The sequence below is a fragment of the Manacus candei genome, unplaced genomic scaffold, assembly GCF_025592945.1.
Source record: "Manacus candei isolate 608988 ecotype Guabito, Panama unplaced genomic scaffold, ASM2559294v1 h1tg000011l, whole genome shotgun sequence".
Classification (NCBI taxonomy): Eukaryota; Metazoa; Chordata; class Aves; order Passeriformes; family Pipridae; genus Manacus; species Manacus candei.
This window is the reverse complement of record NW_026138059.1, coordinates 8,907,149-8,917,296: the sequence shown is the minus strand read 5'-3', so window position 1 is coordinate 8,917,296 and position 10,148 is coordinate 8,907,149. Positions and strand designations below refer to the sequence as shown.

Here is a 10,148-nt window from a genome sequence, read left to right as displayed (position 1 = left end):
TCAATACTCCCACCCAACTTGGTGTCATTTATGAATTTACTGAGGTTGATAGAGGTATTAAACAGGACTGGTCCCAATACTGAGCCCAGGGGAACCCCACTAGCACTCAGGTGCCAGTTTGATGCAGCAGCACTCACCACCATTCTCTGGGCCCGGCGATCCAGACAGTTTTTAACCCAGAAAAGGATGCACCTGTCCAAACCATGGGCTGCCAGCTTTTCCGGGAGAATGCTGTGGGAGGCAGTATCAAAGGCTTTAGTGAAGTCCAGGTAGACTATATCCACAGCCTTTCCCTCATCCACTAAGGGGGTCACCCCACTCCAGAAGGAGATCAGGTTGGTCAGGCAGGACCTGCCTTTCCTAAGCACATGCTGTCTGGGCCTGATCCCCTGGTTGTCCTGTATGCCCTGTGTGATCACACTCAAGACGATCTGTTCGCCACAGAGGTCAGGCTGACAGGCCTGTAGTTTCCCAGGTACTCCTGACCCTTCTTGTAGCCTAACTCTCAGTCCTCTGGGATCTCCCTGTTTAACCAGAACTGATGATAAATGATGGAAAGTGGCTTGGCAAACTCCTCCACCAGCTCCCTCAGGACCCTTGGTTAGATCCCATCCAACCCCATATACTTGTGAGTGCCTAAATGATTCAGCAGGTCACTAACTACTTCCTCCTGGATTGCAGAGGGCCTGTTCTGCTCCATGTCCCAGTCTACAAGCTCAGGGGCTGGTTGGTCTTAGAATAACAGGTCTTTCTGTTGAAGACTGAGGCAAAGAAAGCATTAAGTATCTCAGCCTTTTCTTCATCCTTGGTTAAAATGTTTCCCCTTTACTGCTCCATACAGTAAAGGATGGGGGTTTTCCTTTCCATCATTTTGTTGTAACTGTCTTTACAAAAACACTTTTTATTGTCTTTCACAGCAGTGGTCAAATTGAGTTCTAGCTGAGCTTTCTCCTTTCTAAGTTTCTCTCTACATGATCTGGCAACATCCTTGTACTGTTCCTGAGTTACCTATAAGAAAAATAAGAAGAATAAGAGGATAAGAATATGAAATGCATTCCACCAGCCTGGGACGTCTTCTCTTCTTCAAGGTGAGACCATAACTAATCCGCAAAGGCAGAGATATTGTTTTAGAGAACAAGGATGGCAGGTAAAAAGTCATCTGGATGGATAAAAAGTTTATTCAACTACAGACTGTCACATTCTACCAGATCAGCAAGCTGCTTATTCCTTCTTCAAACCTACTTATTGCAGGAGTAAAGGTCCAAAGCTCTGCTTTTCTTTTTTTGCTTATAATATTTACCGCTAATCTAGATACTGTTAGATAATACAGCCAGCCATTTAATTATTTACTGGCCTGTTTCAGTTCAATTCCTGATCTTTTAAACTGATTGTTAATTATGTGGCATCAATTCAATCACAGAGCATGAGACAAAATAAATATATATAGAGAGAGACAGATAGCTCTCCTGCCCCCAAAAAATATGGTGTACAAAGACTGGAATAATATCTGAACTATTCTCTACTGTAAAACTACTTAGCCATTACTTATAAATGTATTTTTTCACCTATTATTTACCATTTAGTTTAAGACAGCTACATATACCAGTTAGGTCAAACTTCAAGTCTACACATCATTCATAAAAATTAGTCCTAAAAGCCATTTAGCATCCTATTTTGCATTTGATTAAAAAAACCCCAATAATTAATGTTGGGAGAAGCCTGTACAAAAAAGGACAAGAAAAATTCCAGGCATAGTTAATTTGTGATTCAGGGGTCCCTGTTGTAAATCTTATATCTCATGGTCCTTAATATATTTTTAATCCCTAAAATTGTCAAGACATTTCTATGAACTCATATGATTTTTTTCTACCATATGTACAAGCTGTTTCATGTGTTGTCTAAATAACTGTCCTTTTTTGTTTGTTTTCGACTTGAAACCTTCTTGACCCTTAGTTCTTTACTGGAATAGACAGTGAATTATCATTACTTATTCACCCTCGTCATCCCATTTCTGGCTTGAGAGACCTCTGCAAGGTCTTCCTCTCTATCTAAAGATATTAGTAGCCAAAAAAAAAAAAAAAAGTTTGTAATAAAATGAAATTAATTCCAGAAAAAACTAAGTGTTTATAGTAACCAGGAGTCATGGTATCAGTGAAACCCATCTAAATCGATTTCTTCTACTAAACTACATTTCTTTCACCCTCTTCTTTTTTGACTTGTGACATTTTGCTTATTTTATTAAAATAAGGCTTATTTCTGTTGTTTGTATGTTGTTACGCTAGAACTTCAGCAAAATTTCTTCTGTTGAAGTATTGTGCAGTTATATACACTTTTTACCTCTTCTCTTGCAAGAGTGTTCTTAGAATTTTAAAAGCCAGAAGAGATCGGAAACTAATTTGACTGTTATAGATTAGACATCCATATCAACAGTGTCCTTCATGCCTTGCTAGAGCCCAGGATTGCCACTAAATTTTACAAAATAGTGTAATCTGCTAGCAAAAACAGCTCCTGCAGCTGCACAGATATGTGTCAGAGATCTCTCATTCTAATCCAATGTTTGAAAGACCTGATGATGCCTCACAGAGCCTGATAGGGCTGCAGGCTGTTACAGTGCATATGCAGTTGTTTTGAGGCTACAGAATTGTGTCTGTTTCCAGTATCAAACATCAGTTGCAATTGCATAATATTTTAAGTATGGGCTAATTTTTCTAAATACTGTAGTAGATCTGCAGAAATTCATGTGTGAGTAGTCTGAAATTCTATTGCTTTGGAGTATTTCCTTGAACAGAATTTTCTTTTTATCATCAACTCAAAGATTTATTTTATAGGTTTTAATTTTTAAGAACACAGATACAGTACTGCTCTTCATGTGCAGATTTAAATCTTGATAATATAACAAATTGAATGAGTCATTTAATTTAAAGCTTACTAATATTCATATGGTTAACCGTTAAGATTCACTGTTGCTTTTCTCAAGAGTGCTGTTTAGCATAAGGACTGTTTTACACTGGTTTTTACTCCATGTTTAGGTTGTCATTAATCTGTGCAGTTTCCTTGCTGGGTGGAAAGGTCTGACACCCTTTCTGCAGAAAAAATGGCTTAAGACAGGCAGCTCACAGACAATCTGGGACAAAGGGGTACATTCAGCAAGGTATTCATCGAAATTTTCTGCATTGACATGTGGGTAATATATGAATCTTGGACTAAGAAAATTAAGGCTGTTCTTGAGCCACTAAACTTTACCCTCTGTCTTTCAGCAGATTTCAATAACAGGATACTGAATAAGCTCCAGTAAGAATAGGAATACAACTGTGTCTGTCCATGTCAATCCAGTGTAATTAAGCTTTCCCATATGCTTTAACTAAAACTGTATTTGTGGCTCAGTGGGGAGTTAAGCATTCAGACTCTTAAAATCAGAAAAACACAAAATAGATGTTGTCATTCAGTTTTTTCATCACAGACCAATTTACTGCCTGTAACCATTTAAACCCAACTGTTGACGAATATTTCAACTGCAACCAACAAGCAAAGGTTGAGATCCTTATTTAAACAAACCTTGATGTAGGTATGCTTTCTTTGAACCAAATGTGGAAGCTTTGATTTTTTTACTGTGAAACTGCAAAGAAAAATCAAACACATTTTTCACTTTCAGAAAGCCTCTAATCTCTCAGAAATTAAACCTGTGGTACTTATGAAAGAACACAGGTGAGAGATCCTGTTCTATTAGGTGTTTGGAATGGACCTGCTTTTCTCAATGCTTTGCTGTCTTGGGAGAAGTCAATCTACTTTATGTTTTCTTATGTAAGGAAACTTATTCTTAAAAGATTTACAATTTGGAAAGTAAATTAAAGAGGTATTGCAAGTTTGACTTCATGTCTACAATCTTAAATGCCCCAGCCAAAGAGCATAAACCTACTTTTCCAATAGAGGTCTGTTTCCCTTTGCTTTGTGCTTACTTCTCAACCATATCCACTCACCTTTGCACTGAACAGGTTATGGATGATATTCCTGAACTGCTGTAAGAACAACATGGAGTTTCTCCTCCAGTCAGTTCACATGCCTGTAGGTTTTCTTTCACCACCACATACCACAGCTGTAAGCTCCAGGATGCTCCCTGCTACCCAACTCCTACTTAACTTATCACATATGGCAGAGATCAAAACACTGATCTTTGGCTCCACCTTGTGATCTCCCTGTCGACACCAGCAAAGATTAAATGAGGAAATCCTCAATCCTAATTCCAGATCCAATTTTGATCTCTCTGCCTGTATAGGAAATAGAAAAAAACCCAGCCAGTTAGATTCTAAAGGTCAAACTACTGACTTTAGAAGAAGAAATAGGGTTGAAAAGTGTAACTCAAGAAAAATATCTAGGCTCAGAAGTGTGAAATAAATTACTCCAGAGAAGAAAAAAAATAAAAAGTGCTGGAAGTTGGCGGGCAGCCTGGGGGTTATCATCTGTAACTAAAATGGTCATTTTGGTAAAGCGCCAATTATAGAATACATAAAATAGGATACAAAATTCCTGTTACTCTCAAATACATTGACAAGAAGAACTAGTGAAAAATATACCCAGAGTTTATTTTGCTGCATAACATGGCAATATATATATATGTATATTTAGTATGAGCATTTTTTCTTCTCATTTTCAGAAACATTACTCTGATATAAGAACTGACTGCATAGGTAACTCTTGGTTCCCAGTAGGAAAAAAAAATAAGTCAAGTATTAACGTCAGTTTCTGCTTTGTGGGAACATGCTGTGGTCAAAAAGATTTTGAAATTATTTGCACTGTTAAAGCTTGAGTGAGTACCAGTGCATAAAGCTGATAGCATAAGCTGAGTCCCTGGAAAGTACTTAGCTTTCATAATTCAGAACAGTTACTGCCATCGATAAAGTACAGAACTGTGGAAGATAATCTCCTCAGCAGACAAAAGGTCAGACAATAAAACTTTTGCTTTCCATTTTCTAGAAGAAATTAATCATATTAATTCATGAAATGTAAAAAGAAGGGGTGCTTTCACATTGAGTTTCTATTGGCAATATAGTTTCCCTGAATTTTCAGACTTGATTTATTACTATTTTTTTAATGTTGATAGGATATAGAGCTAAAAATATTTTAACTCTTTCAATTTCCAACCAACATAGTGCATGTGAAAAATGTTACCTCTTGGATAGTTTATATATTTTCACTGCTGTAATAACTGCCAGAGAATCAGTGCACTGAAACAGAGAATGCAGCTCACCTAAGCTATGTGAGCATATTTGTTCTGCTGCTCTGATAGCACAGTTACATATGGATAGGAGCCTACGGGAGTCTGAGTGATGTTATTAGTAATTTGGCCACTTAATGATCTTACATGCAATCACTAATCTACAATCAAATCATGGTAGTGCACAGAGAAGTTCAAAATGAATTGTGGTAAAATACCGATGAATTTCTAATATGTAGGCTAAGTGCTGCTGATATTTTGAGAACATATTATGTTATAAAATAAAGAGATGTCTCTCCTTGTCCTAGAAGCTTCTCAAAATGTAAAAGAAAAGTAATAAGCAAGGAAGGTAAAAAGAGAAGGTGAGTTACTTTGAGCTTCAAAAACACAGTCAAACATGGCTACAAAGCTAATTTTAAAGTAAAATTTGCTTTATCCAGGAAATTATTTATAATATGGCTTAAATTAGAAGATGAAGGTATATAATTTGTCACCAATTATTTCTTCTTTCTTGTAGATGAAAGTTTTCATTATTTTGGGACTTTCAGCAGCTACAGCCTTCACAGCTGTTTTCTTTTCTTTCCTACAGATAGGCACAGATACCATCTTTGGTAAGTAACAGTAAAAATAAATGTTATTTTCTTTTGTTGACTGTTGAAAATACACTGGCACTGGAAACAGTTTAGCAATGGCAGTATAGCTTAATCTCTTTTTGTGTTCAAGATATACTATCTGGCTTCTGTGAGAATTATTCCATGGGTGTTTTTTTTTAAAATGCATCTTCATAAACTCGCATAATAAAACTTTGTATGTGCAACGTATCTCAATCACTTATTCTTTGACTAGGAGTGATTTTACTTTCCTAGTGATATTCATACGTCACATGATACATTTACAAACATGATTGACAGATTTCTTTCCCCATTTGCTAATCATTACCTTTAGTCCTCCTGGGCTAGAGGCTGTTGCCATAGGAAGCCCCACCTGGCACGCTGGCCCACAAGGGTGCATATATCCTGTGGGTTCATTTGCTACTGGTCCCCTGTGGATTTTAGAGCACCTCAGATAGCAATAGTCCCTATGTTCAAACAATGCAATCTTGTCATTTTTTGCATCACAGCAGTTTTATTTGCATCTGCTCAATCTAAATAAGTTAGATCTTGTAAACTAGAAATGTAGGCAGACACTAGATTGAATTTTAAAAGAAATCCACAGAGAATGATTTTACATGGAATTAGGGCAGAGATTGTAAAGAAACTGGATTTTCAAACTTTACATTCTCTTAAATCCTTTTAAGTAAAGGATTTCTTCCTAACATCTAATGTCAACCTGCCCTCGATCAGTTTAAAATCACTGCCTCTTGTCCTGTCACTATCTGTTCATATAAGTCCCTCTCCCTCCTTTCTATATGCCCACTTGAGCTTCTGGAAGGCCCCATACATGAATACACATGGACTGTAAATAAACAGAAAGATGAACTGCACATAATTCTTTTTAGAGTGTCTTTTAGTCTCATGGGAACAGTATAAAATAATGTTTATTACTGCAAAAACCACGTTTTTGAAAACACTGTATTGGTACTAAAATCATACTTCTCAGCAGAGAGACAATGGAATTCAAGTGTAGCAAGTGGATCTCCTCTTTTAGATAAGAGTAGGAACCAATATCACATAATGAGCAATACTTTAAGCATATTATATTTCTCAGAGGTAAACCTCCTAAAAGTAATTAGAAAACATAATAAAGTTTAAAATAATTACTTGTTGTGTTACCTATAAAGATCAGACTTGTTTCATAACATAGACATTCAGATATAGCAGAAATCTGAATGATAACATCAAATGAATCATCTGAATATTTTATCATGCATAGGTGAAAAAGAGAAATAACTACTGCTGTACTTAGATGGTGAGATCTTTAGGAGAGTGGAGTATAATTTTCCATAGCAAAGATTACTCCTCATCACACATTATTTTCCATTAAGCTGAGTGCCCTACTCAAAAAAGGATCACAGAAATAGTACAGTATGGACTACAGATAAAATATGCTCACCTAAAATTACACTGTACATAAATTATAAACAATTGTACATAAATTATTGTTATTATTTTTTATTATTCATTTTCTAAGAAAAAATGGGCCATCCTACAAAGTACAGGTGGAAATTAAACCCTTGGACTTTAAATGTGACTGATTCTTTTAAAGTTGTATGTACAAAAGAGGATTAAACCAAGTTTCATGATAGCAGTATAGAAAATAGCACAGCTGAAGTATTATTAGGTTCACATATATCTTTCCATCAAACATAGATGAAGAAATGAGAATAGGACTTCGATTCATTGGTCCAATTCCAGAAGTCTTAAAGTTTTTTAATTATGCCTGAATATGTACTTGAATTCTTCATGTGTCTCAGCCTAGCTCACATTACCTGTGAGGAAGACTCAAATTTGTCCTATCAATCCAAGGACAGATTAATGAAAAATGCATATGCAGCCAATTAAGCATAATTGCATACAGAGAACACAACACGTTTCAACTGGACCTATTATGTTTGGAACTATATAACATGTCCATAACTGGATTTATACTTAAAGGAAATCTAACTCTTCAAGCTTTACAAATTATGGGAGAACTGATTTACTACTCCTACCTTACCTTTCAGAAGGGTCAGAAGCCATAATATTAATTTCAGGAACACTAAAATAAGGAGATGATTTTAAAGGGGAAACATTGTGCATTAATATTAGAGACCTATATATTTTCTAATTTTAAGTATTTTAATAAGTACACCATTGTTTAAAATATTCGTATTTCTTTTCATTTTTTTTTTCCTGTTAAGAAGAAATTGAAGATAACTGCATTACTAAGGCTATCCAGAAGGGTTCTAGTCTGGTGGATTATGCTGCACATTATGAAATGAACAGGTAAAAAAAAAAAAGACGTGAAGAATCTACTCTGCAAAAAACTTTTTCTTGGATTTTCTTAAAGGATTTATTCCTGTGATTTGAAAATGAGTCACAATTTGCAGAGCTCTGTGAGAGATGACTGTTTATATGGACAGAACCTGTCAAGAACTGTGGCCACTCTATATGTAGAGATTGAGGTCATTTTTATTTTATTGTGGTTTCATTTTTGGTGACAACCCTGAGGCATTTAAATTTAAAAACACAAGTCTCAACTTCTCAGTGGCTCAGCTGCCTCACGTACTAAATGGAGATAATGATGTTTATTTATCTCACAGTACACTGGGACAATTATTTGGTCAATATCTCACAGACGATAAATGATAAAAGGTGTTAAATGATGATTGTTTCAATTAGGATTTGAAATTTTATTAGGAATAAAACTGAGACCCCTTAATCACTCCAAATGAATCACCAGACTCTTAAGCTTCCTTTGAAATATGGTGTATGTGGATATACAGACTCTAAAGAACATTGGTACTCAGAAGTCCTATTATTGGATTCCCTTTAAAGACCTTTATAAGAATTGCAGATTTACAGTAGGGTGAGGTTGGAAGGGATCCCTGGAGGTCCAACCCCCCTGCTCAAGCAGGGCCACCTAGAGCCTGTTGTCCAGGAACATACAGCTTCTGAGTGTCTCCAAGGAGAGACTCCACAACTTTTCTGGGCAACCTGTGCCAGTACTGAGTCACCCTCCAAGTAAAATGTGTTTCCTGATGTGCAGACACCACCTCCTGTGTTTAATTCAGTTTGTGCCCATTGACTCTGGTCTTGTAACTAGGTACTTCCTAGGACCACACCATGGTCCATACTAGGATTTATATGCTTAAACACGTACAAAATACACATCATGACTGATTTCATATTCCTAATAATGATACTATTGTGGGTCATTCTACTAGCTTTAGGAGGCTATTTCTGCATTACTAAATACTGAGACAGTTTGCAACTTACACAGTGTTCAGCTTTAGGAGTATGGGTAAGAGCTAGAAGGGACTAGCATGTATACATTGAGTAAGGGCAGGGGGTAGAATGGGCAAGAAATGTGGCAAACTAATAACTGCTGTGATAATCTTATGGGGCCTGTGAGATTAAAGAAATAAAATATTTCTTAACTGAGCACATCTTGCCCTTAAAGATGATGGTGGTTCAGTTTTGGGGCTAGGTTTTGGGATTATTTTAGGGTATGGGTTATTTGGGTTATTTTTGATTCTTACCTCCTAGATAATTTGTACGAATATTTTCATTTAACTCATTTGTATAGAGATGTTTCTCTGTTCATGTAAGTTTTCTTAAATGATGCTTGACTGATATTATTTCCATGCAGATATTAAAATATTGAACTTGAGTTCTTGCATTTAGTTACGTCATCTTTCTCTTCTTTTTAGTTGAGACACAGTTCAGGACTTTTAATACTCCAGATTCTCTGACAAATTCTTTATTGTCTATAAAAGACCTGAAAAACATGGTGCTGAAGAGCAAGATAGTTCTTTTTCATAGTAACTCTGCTCTTCAAAGAAAAGAAATGGTTTCTTTGTAAGGAATAAATAAACATGCTGTCTCCTTTGGATCAATTAAGGACAAATTAAACATCTAGAAAAACCTTTGGAGTTTGTATTTTCTTGCTTAATACCTTTTATGTAAGCATGTTTCAAATTTTGCAAACAGAAATTTAACTGTTTGCTTTGCCCAAATCAAAACTGCTAATTCCATTTTAAAATTTTCTTGCGCTTTAAGCACAAGAATATGACAGCAATGAATATGACAGTGCATTTTCATGAAAATTGCATATCCAAAAAAGAGCTATGTTGCAGAGAAGCCCTCAGAAATATCTGAAACCTATGACCATTCCAGAAATGGAATAGACTGGAGTGTTTTTTCCTAAGCTGTAGGGAGTCAGTTTAGGACTTGGGTCTTCCAGCTAAAAAGGAAATTCCCTCTGATGCACTTTTCTCAAGGCTCCTCTGCCATAA

At 36.0% G+C, this 10,148-nt stretch overlaps 1 protein-coding gene across 1 annotated transcript in view; it reads left to right on the top strand.

Moving 5' to 3' along the window:
* The first annotated feature begins 532 nt into the window (after positions 1–532).
* TPO (thyroid peroxidase) overlaps positions 533–10,148 on the top strand; it is a 42,560-nt gene continuing 32,944 nt past the window's right edge. Inside the window, exons 1-4 of the mRNA XM_051778232.1 lie at positions 533–652; positions 921–1,088; positions 5,730–5,823; positions 8,052–8,136. Of these exons, the coding sequence (XP_051634192.1) occupies positions 1,050–1,088; positions 5,730–5,823; positions 8,052–8,136 (218 nt within the window). The 5' untranslated portion in view covers positions 533–652; positions 921–1,049. The remainder of the gene's footprint in view (positions 653–920; positions 1,089–5,729; positions 5,824–8,051; positions 8,137–10,148) is intronic.